General features: G+C 33.8%; 1 protein-coding gene across 2 annotated transcripts; it reads left to right on the plus strand.

The window, feature by feature from the left end:
* On the plus strand, positions 2,460–6,678 carry LOC107609751 (enoyl-CoA hydratase 2, peroxisomal). 2 transcript variants are annotated; one of them, XR_001613260.2, is made up of 12 exons: positions 2,460–2,660; positions 2,865–2,963; positions 3,164–3,186; positions 3,305–3,410; positions 3,529–3,599; positions 3,823–3,895; positions 4,487–4,526; positions 4,695–4,767; positions 4,839–4,989; positions 5,762–5,832; positions 5,959–6,122; positions 6,429–6,634. XR_001613260.2 is itself a non-coding variant. In XM_016311773.2 (12 exons), the coding sequence occupies exons 2-12, from the start codon at positions 2,907–2,909 to the stop codon at positions 6,514–6,516; spliced, it is 927 nt and encodes a 308-aa protein (XP_016167259.1). In that variant the 5' UTR covers positions 2,461–2,660; positions 2,865–2,906; the 3' UTR covers positions 6,517–6,678. The 2 variants fall into 2 exon arrangements, 1 of the variants encoding a protein (XP_016167259.1); XM_016311773.2 differs by having other exon boundaries at positions 2,461–2,660; positions 5,949–6,122; positions 6,429–6,678.

Below are 15,476 nucleotides of genomic sequence, written 5' to 3' on the forward strand. Positions count from 1 at the left end.
AAGATCCACATGGTGGATGAATAGGTCCACATATATCACCTTGAATTCTTCTTAGGAATTCAGGGGACTCAAATCCAATCTTTACTGGTGATGGCCTTAAAATTAACTTTTCCTGAGAACATGCAGCACTACAAAATTCATTAGTTTTAAGAATCTTCTGGTTCTTTAGTGAATGTCCATGAGAGTTTTCAATAATTCTCCTCATCATGGTTGTTTCCGGATGGCCCAATCTATCATGCCAAGTTATGAATTCATTTTGGCTAGTAAACTTCTGGTTTACAATGGCATGTGATTTAATTGCACTGATCCTGGTATAATATAACCCAGATGACAGTGAGGGTAATTCTTTTAATATAACTTTCTTATCTGAATCATGAGTTGTGATACATAAATACTCATGATTTCCCCCATTCATTGTCTCAATATGATATCCATTTTGGTGAATATCTTTGAAACTCAACAGGTTTCTTAGAGACTTGGTAGACAATAGTGCATTATTTATTATGAATTTTGTTCCTCCGGGAAACAAAATTATAGCTCTTCCGGAGCCTTCAATCACATTGCCTGAGCCAATAATAGTATTAACATACTCTTCTTTTGGCACAAGATGGGTAAAATATATAATACTTTTAAGAATAGTGTGCGAACTTGCACTATCCGCAAGGCAAATATCTTCAGAATATGTCCTTGCCATTTTTCTTAAAAAAAAACAGATAATAATAATAATAAAATGAGCAAAAGTACATGCACAGTAGAAATTATTCACATGAATACTTACTAAACACATACACATATCAAACTATTCCATCATTGATCAAATAGCCAATATTTTCTTTAGAATCCTTAAAGAAATTAGATACATTATAATAAGTGGTGAAATTTCATCATTTGAAATAAAATTTGTTTCCTTTCCTTTGTCATCCTTTTTCAAGGATGCTTGATAAAGATCAACTGGGTGCCTTGGGGTACGACATGTACGTGACCAATGACCCTTTCCACCACAACGGAAGCATTTATCCTCAATTGATATACTTTGCCCATTATTTCTTTATCTATCCCACTTCTGGTGAGATCCTTTCTTGTGAATATAATTCTTCTTCCTTCCATAATTTTTCTTATTACCAAAATCTTGCCATTTACCTCTTCTAAGGTTATGATTTGCCGCATTTACTTTAGGAAATGGGGCGGCGCCAGCTGGGCGCGCTTCATGATTTCTTAAAAGCAATTCATTGTTGCGTTCAACAACAAGAAGGCAAGAAATTAACTCATAATATTTTTTAACCCCTTTTTCTCGATACTACTGCTGCAGGAGCACATTCGAGACATGGAAGGTTGAGAAAGTTTTCTCTAACATATCGGGCTTAAGGAAGTATCACTGTCTTTTGATGATTATACCTTTTTTCAAGGTCTTTCCACAGATCTGCAGGATCTTTTAATGTGGGATATTCATTTTTCAATCATACTTCAACATGACGACGAAGAAAAATCATGGCTTTGGCTTTATCCTTCTGGGATGCATTATTTTCAGCCTTAATGGTATCTTCAAGATCCATTAAATCAAGATGGATTTTAACATCTAGTATCCATGATAAATAATTATTTCCAGATATATCAAGAGCATTAAATTCAAGATGAGAGAGCTTCAACATAATAAAAATTTGTTACCTGGAGTCTTCCTAAAATTTCGTTAGAGTTTCGTGCTGATAACGTGTTATAAAATAACTAAATAAATAAATAAATAAGGAAGAGGTAACAAACATAATGTAAAGAAATATAATTAGATAACAATATTAACCACAATTACTATCTCAATATAAAAGAAATGATTAATATATTTACTAATATTATATACCAAGAGTAAGAGAGAGGAGTATTCAAAATACTTGTAAAATAAAAAAAGAGAGAAAATATAAGAGAGAGAACGTTGCTATTATTGATGCTCAGTAAAGAGAGAGAGAATAGTATTTATTATTGATTGTAGTGTGTTTCCATACGGAGGCTTAAGCCTCTATTTATAATGAAACATTTTCAAACTACATTTAATAGAGTCATCCTTTGATAAATAGAATTTCATTGAAAATGGACATCCACATCACATCAGTACTTATCACAACACTTTTAAGTTTTAACATTCTCCTATTTTAACCGTATAAATTTTGGAACAGCAGCCCAGTATATGTATTGCATTCTGTTTTATTGAGATTATCTCCCTACCTAAAATTAAGAGGATAAAGTGCAAAATATACACTGTTTAATTCGAGTTTTAACAATTTAAATTAATTACTGGTTATCTCATTTCCCCTTCGATGAATCATCATTTTCTAAGTTCCTGAAATTGTCAGGCTTCAATTTCTTTGTATCAAGCCTAATAAATATCTGCGTTCAGATCATACATACACCGGCACGTTAAATTCCTTTAAGAAAAAGAATGAATGGATTAGAAGTAACGAATAAATTTTTATAATGCATTGTCATTTCCCGCTTATTAACTTAAGCATCCAGTGTCGTATGTACATAAGAAACCCTTGTTAGTGTCACTTTCAGTTTGAATAAAAAACTCGCTCATATTTTTGAGCGCCAGCTTTGGAGGGACCTTCGCCCATAGCCTTATCTATATATTCTATAATCTTCGACCAAGTCTCAGAGGGCACTTCATCATAGTAAGTAGTAACAATCCACTCTCTCTTCTCACTACTCTAATCTAGATCTGAATTGAATCTGCTTTCGTTTCCGTCTTCATTCATCCACACACACAATAGCACTAGTATTTGTTAGCTCAATTGTCGTTTTCATTTACGTAGAAAATCAACTCCAGTTTGAACTTAGCTCTGTTTTTGTTCTTTAATTCGCGTGATCTTTTTCAGTTTCACCCACAGGCGAAGTTGATTTTTCTAGTTCCACAGTAAATGGCGGTTTCTTCTGAATTCGATCCTTCGCTTGCGCTTTCTCACAAGTTCCCCGATGTATCTTTCTTTTTCCTTCTTCTTCTTCTTTTGCACCATCGTTGTTCGTATATATGTCTTATTTAACACAAAAAAGGACGATAACTTGTGTCTTGGAATATTCGAGATGCAGGATCTATTATATTTGATTTCAATTTAAATAATCGTTTTCCTTGTCGCTTATTCGATTTCTAAGCTTGGGCTTTTTGTTTTAACTGCAGACTTCGCACTCTTATACCGAAAGGTAAGCCAAAACTATTAACTATTGAATCAATTTGATGTTGCGAGTGTTCAATTCAATTCAATTTGACACAGAAAGTTAAGGATCGAGGATGCCTAAATTTGAATTCAATGTTGCACAGAGATGCAGCGCTTTATGCATTAGGCGTTGGAGCTTGTGCCTGGGATGCTGTGGATTCAGATGAGCTTAAATATGTTTATCATGAAAACGGACAGGAGTTTATTAAGGTATTCCTGGTGGCGCATGCAGAGATATTACTAAGAATTCGTTTCTATAGTTTACAATTCATATTGTAAATTTTGAAACTATTCTGATTTGTGCTTCGTCTTTTTTTCTTCTTAATAGGTCTTACCTACATTTGCTGCTCTATTTACATTTAATTCCATGCCGAATGGTTTTGTTATCCCTGGCTTGGAGTGAGTGATGCCTCATTAATTTCAATACGACTCTGCTTATACCTCATGTATCATGTATTGTTATTTTAAGGGCACTTGAAGCCATCTAGTTGAAATGTTGAATGCATATAGTCTTCATGACATTTATTTTATTAGTAATGAACTCGTCTTCTATCATGTTGATCTTGATCTTTGGCTTTCTTCCTTTTGATAGTTAACTGAAAATAAAACTTTCTGTATACAGATATGATCCACGCCTTCTGCTGCATGGACAACAATACATAGAGTTGTACAAACCATTACCTTCCAACTGTCATGTAAGGTTTTCTATGAAAATTTCGCATACTAGCCATCTAATTAAATTTGTTTAACTGTTGGTTCCTTGTTCCAAATTTGGCTTGAGACCAGTTGTTTCTTTGACACATGTAAATTTCAGGAAAATGGTGCTTATGGTAGATATGAATGAATGATATGCAATAGGATCTTAGGGTATGCCATGTTGAGGAAATGAGATATCCTCTATTGAATTCAAGCATTTGACTTATCCTTTTGATACCTACGTGGACTAGCTATAATATTGCACCATAGCACTTTAACTCACCCTGTGACTAACACAGAACAATTTACTTGAGAAGCATGAATTGTTGATTTTGGTTTTATTTAACTTGAGGATCGAAAAAGCTGACATGCTTTTATGAATGAGTTTGACTTGATTAATTATAATATCGCTATAATTTTTGTCTGATTGATTTGAACATTGGCCCCTCTATTGTCATGGAAGAACCTGTAAAATTATTATAGTATGAAGTTTTGCGTCAGCTATGAGCCTATGAATATTAATTTATGATTGTGATGATTTTCTTAACTCTTCTTTGTATACAGGCTCATGAATTGTTATTTTGTTACAGGTAAATCATAAAGTCTGTCTTGCAGGATTACATGATAAAGGTTAACTTGCAAGTAGACTCTTCCGAAATGATCTTCCGTGCATGTTTGCTGTTCAGTTTCATTTTCACAATTTTGTTTGTACAATATTTAACTTATGTATGAAACTTGAATATTTTATTCTTTTATCATATATATGTGCTTCTTAGAGATGGGTTCTCATTGAATCAGCTAAAGCAGCAATTTTGGAGTTTGAAACAAAAAGTTATGAGAAAGAGTCAGGTGACTTACTAAGCGTGAACAGGTAATAATTAAAACACTCCTTTTATTATTATGATTTGTTACTCTCATACTAAACTAACAATTTGCTTGCAGGACAACTGTGTATCTACGTGGTGCTGGTGGCTTCTCAAAGTCATCTAAACCATTTTCTTACACAAACTACCCTCGCAACCAGGTTCCAACTGTGAAAATTCCTGAAAGTAAACCTTTTTCGGTGTTTGAGGACCGTACTCAACCATCTCAGGCATGTATACTATAAGATATAGTTAGGGTTCTTGAACCACACTCTGTTTGAAAGTGATATTTATCTATGATGTTCCAAAATCCTTATCTCTTACTCTGACCTAAAGAAAAAGCTCTTCCATATGGTTTGGAATGAATTGAGGACCTGCAATATGCTTAGGTGCTTCAATTTTATATCTGATACAACTTCAAAAGAAGCCAGGCTTAGACACCAATCAATTCAGTAAAGCAATACATTGACCAATTGGTTGAGCACTCGAGCTTGTGAAACAATGTGAAATATATTAAACGGTCCAACTTTTACTGACTTTTGGAAAACGGAGGTATTTTTCTCAATGTAGTTATTATTTAAAAAAGAAAAAAGAAACAAAAGGATCATTGTTCATGAAGCTTTTGCTTAATTGGTTCACCCTCCCCGTTTTCCTCTCCTATTTTCTTTTGGTTATGGTAATTTTTTCTCACTTCAGTATAACTTCTTATATTAAGCATCTAAAAACGAAAGTGAATGAGTACAAGAAATCATTCTTATTTGGCCTTTTGCCTTTTATTAAATCGTTAAATATACTTTTCAACTCTTTGGTTACTATTGATAAATACTATTCTAGCAGGCGTCGACAATAATTCCTGTTGTTATTATGCTTGTCAACGATTCTGATACTTTTACCCCTGTATTTGCTCTACACATACTAACTGTTAAATGATCTTTACAGTTTATTTTGTCTGAGAATATATCCTTCCACATTAATTTCAAATTTCTGAATCCCTTTTGACAGGCATTGGTATATAGGCTATCCGGTGACTATAACCCTCTGCATTCGGATCCAATGATTGCAAAGGTTGCTGGGTTAGTACTCGCTCCTGGCTCCTGCATTCCATCATTTGCTGCATGTCTTTATCCATATTGTCATTTTTATTCAATTATTTGGTTAATCTAATTTGTTCTATAAATCATTGCCGAAGATTCTCGCAGCCAATATTGCATGGCTTATGCACATTAGGATTTGCAGTTAGAGCAATCATAAAATGCATATGCAAAGGAGATCAAGACAAAATAAAAAGCATATCAGGCCGTTTTCTCCTCCATGTCTATCCCGGTGAAACTCTAGTTACTGAGATGTGGCTTGAAGGCTCGGGGTAAGTCACTTCTGCAACATTTATAGGGAATTAGGGACAGTATCCTTTACTGGCCACCTGGAACATATTTTTCCGCCCGCAGGCTACACCATTAATTGATCAACAATGCCACAAAATTAGAATGATATGACTCTGACTGAATCGTAGCGCTGGTTTATTTGAAATAGCTCACTTATACATAAAAGATCATTGCACATGGCCTCAATGCCTACTCATTATGCTGACAATCAATTTCCAACAAAATAAGTCTGGATGTATAACTTTTGCGTTGGTGAAATTCTGATGATTAAAAGTGGAAAATTGCAGGGTTATATATCGGACCTTGGTGAAAGAGCGAAAGCGCACAGTCCTTTCTGGCTACGTTGAACTGCGTGGATTGACATCGTCACTGTAAGAAATTTAATTACGTGTAGCTACATATTCAATAATAGGCCAATTTAAGAGGAGATTTCAATTGTAATAAAATGCATCTGATAGTCATATATAATAATCATCATGTACATTGATAGCAACTGTATATCTTAAGATTTAAGGATCAAGCTCTTTTAAAAAAAAATTAATTAAGTGATAAAGTGGAGAATTAATCACGTTTAAATTAAGATAGTGAAGTTTACATATAATGGAAGTTACAAATTCAAGTAATTAATCACTCAATTTATATGTATCAAAAACCAACTCAAACCTTCGCCGATTACTGTGTAAATAAAATCAGACCGATTAATTTATTAAAATTGGATCAGTTAGATGGTTTTATATCAATTTAGATTGCATTTCGACTTTGAACTCTATTAACCATTACCGAGTCCGATTAAGCGGGACTTATATCATGTTCTAATGGTTAGTTATAATATTAACTGTAACGTGTTTAAGAAGTTAATTAATATATTTGAGAAGACTAAATCCCCATTTTGGTTCTTGAGATTTATGTAATTACTCATTTTAGTTTTCAAAATTTAAAATTACCTATACTAGTCTTTCAGATTCAAGTTCGGGCACTAATGTGGTCCCTCGACTTTTTTCGGCGATGACTAGACAAATGGAATGTTGAGATGGCACCCTCGCTGCTACACTGGATGATAAGTAAACGACTTCATTTACCTTTGGCACTCAAACAAGTTAGAAATGTCGTCACTTTGTATATGAATGGAGAAGAAACGATGGAGACGCAAAATAAAGTATTCTTCATTTCTACCTCTACTATTCTTCATTTCTGATTTGTTTGGGCGCCAAGATAAACGACATCGTTTACTCATCATCCAGTGTGGCAGGAAGGGTGTCATCTTAGCACTCCATTTGCCTAATCATCGTCGGAAAGAGTCCTGAGACCATATTAGTGCCCGAACTTGAATCTGAAGGACTAGTATAGATAATTTTAAAGTTCGAAGACCAAATTGAATAATGACATAAATCTCAGGGACCAAAATAGAGATTTAAGCTTATAATAAAGAGTAATACTATGCATACAAATTTTTTTATCAATCAAATTTAACTAAGTTACTCTACCATCAACAAAAATCATCCTCAACACTTTCACTTACCTATTGTTCAACTTTGGTTCAAAAAAACTTCTAGTATTTTTCTATAATAAATTTAAAAAAATCTTAGGACCATTAACCCATCTGAGACTTCAGTAGTAGTAATTCAAGTATGACAATAAATTTTTAATTTTTACATGGAAATGAAATAAGAATAATAGTCTGTTTTTTTTTTTTAGAAAAGTTGTGTTAGATATTATTTTTAACTAATTTTAATTATTGAATCAGTCTTAATCATTATTTCAGTTATTCCATGCATATAAATAATATGATATGAAGGCTAATTTATCAATAAAATAAAAATTTAAAAACTGATTTGATAATTAAATTTTGTTAAAGACCTTACTTAACAAAAGAATTTTTTAAAATTTATTTGGAATATTACTTTAATAATAAACAATAAAGAATCACCTTTTAAAAAAATAAAATAAAAGAGGGATTACTTTGGTTCGGATTTAAACACCCGGACGGATTACACCACCAGTATTGATGTATTTTCATGTGGGCAAATCAAAAGTACGAAGTTAACAATAATGTCCATATTGTTATTTTTATTGTTAACAGCATAAATAAATGTTATTTAAGTCCTAGTTTTTAACATATTTTTTAAAAACACGCTTTAATGAGTTAGAAAAAATGCAAGACTTTTCCATAAGAATGATGTTAGATAACTAATTCAGTCAATATCAACCATTTTTTAAAATTATTTTATTTATCTTAGATTATAAATTTTAAATCATAAATTTTAAATTTTAAATTATATACCTAAATATTAAAATTAACTAATATTGACTAACTATAAGTTGAATTTTGTAACAGTCCAGACCACCCGCTAGCACGATATTGTCCGCTTTGGCACACAAGGCCTCACGGTTTTGTCTTTGACGATAGGGATGATAGCCTAAGCCCCCCACACTCACTCGTCAAAACGCGTCATGTTAGGGAGAGGTATCCACACCCTTATAAGGCATGCTTCGTTCCCCTCTCCAACCGATGTGGGCCTTACAATCCACCCCCCTAAGGGAGTCCAGCGCCCTCGCTGGCACATCGATCCGGGTTCTTGTAAGGCCCACATCGGTTGGAGAGGGGAACGAAGCATGCCTTATAAGGGTGTGGATACCTCTCCCTAACATGACGCGTTTTGACGAGTGAGTGTGGGGAGCTTAGGCTATCATCCCTATCGTCAAAGGCAAAACCGTGAGGCCTTGTGTGTCAAAGCGGACAATATCGTGCTAGCGGGTGGTCTGGGCTGTTACAGATGGTATCAGAGCCAGAACCCGGATCGATGTGCCAGCGAGGGCGCTGGACTCCCTTAGGGGGGTGGATTGTAAGGCCCACATCGGTTGGAGAGGGGAACGAAGCATGCCTTATAAGGGTGTGGATACCTCTCCCTAACATGACGCGTTTTGACGAGTGAGTGTAGGGGGCTTAGGCTATCATCCCTATCGTCAAAGGCAAAACCGTGAGGCCTTGTGTGCCAAAGCGGACAATATCGTGCTAGCGGGTGGTCTGGGATGTTACAAATCTCTATATCTTTTTGTCCAAAAAAAATATAAAATGTTTTTCTTTTATCTAACATTTTTGCAAAAAAGAAAAATTTTAATATTTAATTTGTACCAACTTTCTCCACATCATATAAAATAAATTTCAATTTTACTCAGAAGATCATTAGTTATCATTCATTCATTTGTCAATAATACATCAGCCGGGAATAATAATAATTTTAAACAACATAATTATATATCCAAGCATTTTTAATCTAAGTCCAACCAAGCGAACCCAAACTCAATAAAAATAACTTTTATTACATTCATGTGTACATACGCGCGTTTCATTAACGCTTTTTCTTCGTCTTTGTCTTCGCATTTTTTTTTCTTTTCGTTTTTCTCTTTCTTTGTCTTTGCGTTCCTTCTTCTTCTTTGTATGTTTTCTCTCGGTCGTCATTTTTTTATTGTTGCTGTTATTGCTGCGTTTTTTCTTTTCCTCCTTTTAATTAAAATTTATTTATATCCAAAAATGAACTAAATTTAGTTTAGATTTAGTGAATACTTAACAGTAGTATTAAGTAAACCTAATTCAATTCATAAATGAACCGAATTCAATTCAGATTTAAACAAAAAGTTAGAAAGACTTTCATACAATTTTTCATTTATACTATTGGACTAACACTTCAATCAATTATTATTATTGAAAAAAAAATTTGTTTTAAGACTTGAAGTCTAGAAATTGACTATGATCACTTTCAATTTGAAAGAATTATGTAATTTTAATGTTATTAATTTATCTGGATAATAATTGTTTGGGATCAAAATTAGTTGATAGCTTAAAAAAATAATAGGATTGTGTTGTGATAAGTATGGGACGTGGATGCCCATTTTCTATATGAGGATTACATTCTCAAGAGAGAATGAAATTAATGAAGGTTGAAAATATTCCTTCTATATGCTTATAAATAGGAGGTTAACTTCCGTTGATGTTACACACTACAATCAATAAGAATTCTCTCTCTATATTGTCTATATACAAAATTCTTCCTCTCTTTCTTTCTTTCATACATTAATACATATATATAAATATATAAGTATCATATCTTTTATATTGAGATAGTAATTGTGGTTAATATTGTTATCTAATTATATTTCTTTACTTTATGTTTGTTATCTCTTTCTTATTTATTTATTTATTTAGTTATTTTATAACACGTTATCAGCACGAAGCTCTAATGAAATTTTAGAAAGACTCCAGGTAACAAATTTTTATTATGTCGAAGCTCTATCATCTTGAATATAATGCTCTTGATATATCTGAAAATAATTATTTATCATGGATATTAGATGTTAAAATCCATCTTGATTCAATGGATCTTGGAGATATCATTAAGGCTAAAAAATAATGCATCCCAGAAGGATAAAGCTAAGGCCATGATTTTCCTTCGTCGTCATCTTGAAGTATGATTGAAAAACGAATATCCCACATTAAAAGATGCTGCAGATCTGTGAAAAAGTCTTGAAGAAAGGTGCAATCATCAAAAGACGGTGATACTTCCTCAAGCCAGATATGTTAGGAAAAACTTTCTCGACCTTCCATGCCTCGAATGTGCTCCCGCAGTAGCAATCGAGAAAAAGAATTTTAAAATTTTTTTTGAGCTAATTTCTTACCTTTTTGTTGCTAAGTGCAACAATGAGTTACTCTTAAAAGAATCATGAAGCGCGCCCAGTTGGCGCCGCCCCATTTCCTAAAGTAAATGCGGCAAACTACCCCAGAAGAGGTAAATGGCAAGGTTTTAGTAACAAAAAAAATTATGGAAGGAAAAGAAATTATGTTCAAAAGAGAGGATCTCACCAGAAGTGGGATAAAAAAAGAAATAATAGACAAAGTAAATCAATTGAGGATAAATACTTCCGTTGTGGTGGAAAGGGCCATTGGTCACGTACCTGTCGTACCCCAAGGCACCTTGTTGATCTTTATTAAGCATCCTTGAAAAAGGATGACAAAGAAAAGGAAACAAATTTTGTTTCAAATTATGAAAATTCCACCATTCATTATGATGTATCTAATTTCTTTGAGGATCTTAAAGAAAATATTGGCCATTTGATCAATGATGAAATAGTTTAATATGTGTGTTTGTTAAGTATTCATGTGAATAATTTTACTGTGCATGTACTTTTACTCATTTTATTATTATTATTATTATTTGTTTTTGAAGAAAAATGACAAGGACATATTGTGAAGATATTTGCCTTGCGGATAGTGCAAATTTGCACACTATTTTCAAAAGTGATATATATTTTACCCATCTTGTGCCAAAAGAAGAGTATGTTAATACTATTATTGGCTCGGACAATGTGATAGAAGGCTCCGGAAGAGCTATAATTTTGTTTCCTGGAGGAACAAAATTTCTAATAAATAATGCACTATTATCTACCAAGTCTCTGAGGAACTTGTTGAGTTTCAAAGATATTCGCCGAAATGGATATCATATTGAGACTATGAATGAGAAAAATCATGAGTACTTATGTATCACAACTCATGATTCAAATAAGAAAGTTATATTAGAAAAATTACCCTCACTTTCATCTAGGTTATATTATACCAAGATTAGTGTAATTGAATCACATGCCACTGTAAACCAGAAGTTTACTAGCCCAAATGAATTCATAACTTGGCACGACCGATTGGGTCATCCAGGAATAACCATGATGAGGAGAATTATTGAAAACTCCCATGGACATTCACTAAAGAACAGAAGATTCTTAAATCTAGTGAATTTTGTTGTGCTGCATGTTCTCAAGGGAAGTTAATTTTAAGGCCATCACCAATAAAGATTGGATTTGAGTCCCTTAAATTCCTAGAAATGATTCAAGGTGATATATGTGGACCTATTCATCCACCATGTGGATCTTTTAGATATTTTATGGTCCTAATAGACGCATCTTCGAGATGGTCACATGTGTGCTTATTATCTTCTCGCAACTTGGCGTTTGCGAGATTACTGGCTCAAATTATTCAATTAAAAGCACAATTTCCAGAAAATCCAATCAAAGCAATTCGTCTTGATAATGCTGGTGAATTTACTTCTCAAGCTTTTGATGCTTATTCTATGGCTAATGGAATAAGTGTTGAACATCCAGTAGCTTATGTTCACACACAAAATGGGTTAGCAGAATCACTTATTAAACGCCTCCAATTAATTGCTATACCCTTACTTATGAGAACAAATCTCCCTTTGGGGGCATGCTATTTTACATGCCGCAGCACTTATTCGTTTGAGGCCAACGAGTTACCATCAGTTCTCTCCTATGCAATTAGCCTTTGGCCAGCAGCCAAATATTTTCCATTTAAGAATATTTGGGTGTGCGATATATGTTCCCATTGCACCACCTAATCGCACCAAAATGGGACCCAAAGAAAATAGGGGATATATGTTGGATATGATTCTCCCTCTATAGTGAGGTATTTTGATATACAAACTGGAGATGTATTTAAAGCCCGGTTTGCGGATTGTCATTTTGATGAATCAAAATTTTCAACATTAGGGGGAGAGAATAAGCTTCCTGAAAAGGAACTTAATTGGAATGCATCATCGTTGATGAATTTAGATCCTCGATCAAGGCAATGTGAACTAGAAGTTCAAAAGATTATACATTTGCAAAGAATAGCAAATGAATTGCCTGATGCATTTTTCGATACAAAGAGGATAACCAAATCTTATATACCAGCGGAAAAATGCCCCAATTCGAATTGATGTCCCAGTAGGACAAATAGCCACTGAAGCAAATACACGCCAGAAACGTGGCAGGCCTGTCGGTTCCAAAGATAAAAATCCTCGAAAGAGAAAAGAGGTAAATACTATTCCTGATGAAAAAGACATAGTAAAGACACCTGCATTTGTCCAAAATTCTGATATAATTTTAACGCCAGAAGACGTTCAGGTACCTAAAAATTATGAAAATGATGAGATCTCGATAAATTATGTCTTTACAGGAGAGAAATGGGACCGAAATAAGACAATTGTCAATGAAATATTTGCATACAATATGGCATTTAATATCATGCATGAAAGTAAGGATCTTGAGCCAAGATCAGTCAAAGAATGTCGACAAAGGAATGATTGGCCAAAATGGAAAGAAGCCATGAAGGCTGAATTAGACTCACTTGCAAAACGTGAAGTCTTTGGACCTGTAGTTCGTACACCTGAAGATGTAAAACATGTTGGATACTGATGGGTATTTGTGAGAAAACAAAATGAGAAAAATGAAGTTGTGCGCTACAAAGCCCGACTTGTGGCACAAGGTTTTTCACAAAGGCCCGGTATAGATTATGAAGAAACGTATTCCCCTGTAGTGGATGCGATAACATTGCGTTATTTGGTCAGTTTATCTGCATATCATAAATTGCATATGCATTTAATGGATGTGGTAACAATCTATTTATACGGCTCATTAGATCGGGATATCTATATGAAAGTCCCTGAAGGACTAAAGATATCTAAACCATCCAGTGAATATTCGCAAGGGTTATACTCAGTTAAATTGCAAAGATCTTTATACGGTCTAAAGCAATCTGGACGAATGTGGTATAATCGTCTTACTGAGTATCTGGCCAAAAATAGATTCAAGAATGATGATATCTGTCCATGTGTTTTCATAAAGAAATCTGCATATGGATTCATTATAATTGCTGTGTACGTTGATGATTTAAATATCATTGGGACTCCTGAAGAGATTCCAACAATTATAAAAACTCTAAAAGAAGAGTTTGAGATGAAAGATCTTGGAAAGACTAAGTTTTGTCTCGGCCTGCAGATCAAGCATATAAAAAGTGGGATCTTTATTCATCAAACAACATACACAGAAAATATATTGAAGAGATTTTATATGGATAAGTCACATCCATTAAGTACCCCAATAATCGTAAGATCTTGGGATGTGGAAAAGGATCAATTTCGTCCTAAGGAAGAAAATGAAGATATTCTTGGTCCTGAAGTACCATATCTTAGTGTCATTGGAGCGCTAATGTATCTTGCTAATAATACGCGACCTGACATATCATTCGCGGTGAATTTACTAGCAAGGTATAGTTCTTCTCCAACCAGAAGACATTGGAGTGTAATCAAGCAAATCTTTCGATATCTTCGTGGAACGGTTGATATGGGATTGTTTTATCCATATGGATCCAAGTCACAATTAGTTGGCTATGCAGATGCTGGATACTTGTCTGATCCACATAAAGGGAGATCTCAAATAGGATACCTGTTCACATATGGTGGAACAGCTATATCATGGAGGTCTACGAAACAGACGATAGCAGCAACCTCCTCTAATTATGCTGAAATACTAGCAATTCATGAAACTAGTCGCGAGTGTTTTTGGCTGAGGAGCCTGGTTCAATATATTCTGTCATCATGTGGATTGATTGACCATAACATAGCTCCAACTGTCCTATTTGAAGATAATACAGCATGTATTGCTCAACTTAAAGGTAGATATATCAAAGGTGATAGAACAAAACATATTTCTCCCAAATTCTTCTTCACTCATGATCTTCAAAATCAAGGGACAATTGATGTCCAACAGATCCGCTCAAGTGACAATCTGGCAGATTTATTTACAAAGTCACTCCCAAAATCCTCCTTTGAAAGATTGGTACATGAGATTGGGATGCGCCGATTTCGAGACATCAACTGATGTCGACAAGAGGGGGAGACTGTACTCTTTTTTCTTTCGTCAAGTTTTTTTTTATTGGGTTTTTCTTGACAATGTTTTTAATGAGGCAGTCCCCATCACTAAAGGATATTGTACTCTTTTTCCTTCACTAAGATTTTTTTCCACTGGGTTTTTCTTTAGTAAGGTTTTAACGAGACAATAATCCTAAATGGTCATCCAAGGGGGAGTGTTGTGATAAGTATGGGACGTGGATGCCCATTTCCTATATGAGGATTACATTCTCAAGAGAGAATGAAATTAATGAAGGTTGAAAATATTCCTTCTATATGCTTATAAATAGGAGGTTAACTTCCGTTGATGTTACACACTACAATCAATAAGAATTCTCTCTCTATATTGTCTATATACAAAATTCTTCCTCTCTTTCTTTCTTTCATACGTTAATACATATATATAAATATATAAGTATCATATCTTTTATATTGAGATAGTAATTGTGGTTAATATTGTTATCTAATTATATTTCTTTACTTTATGTTTGTTATCTCTTCCTTATTTATTTAGACTACTGGTCAATCAGAAATATTAAATTAGAATAAAATTTTTTAAAAAATAATAAATTTGGCAAATACTTAAAAGTAGTATCAAGTGTT

The sequence above is a fragment of the Arachis ipaensis genome, chromosome B07 (assembly GCF_000816755.2).
Source record: "Arachis ipaensis cultivar K30076 chromosome B07, Araip1.1, whole genome shotgun sequence".
NCBI lineage: Eukaryota > Viridiplantae > Streptophyta > Magnoliopsida > Fabales > Fabaceae > Arachis > Arachis ipaensis.

Coding starts and splice junctions, on each gene's coding strand:
- LOC107609751 (XM_016311773.2), top strand. CDS start 2,907: ATGGCGGTTTCTTCTGAATTCGATCCTTCGCTTGCGCTTTCTCACAAG. Junction 4,768..4,838: donor GACTTACTAAGCGTGAACAG/GTAATAATTAAA, acceptor ATTTGCTTGCAG/GACAACTGTGTATCTACGTG. Junction 5,833..5,948: donor ATGATTGCAAAGGTTGCTGG/GTTAGTACTCGC, acceptor TCATTGCCGAAG/ATTCTCGCAGCCAATATTGC.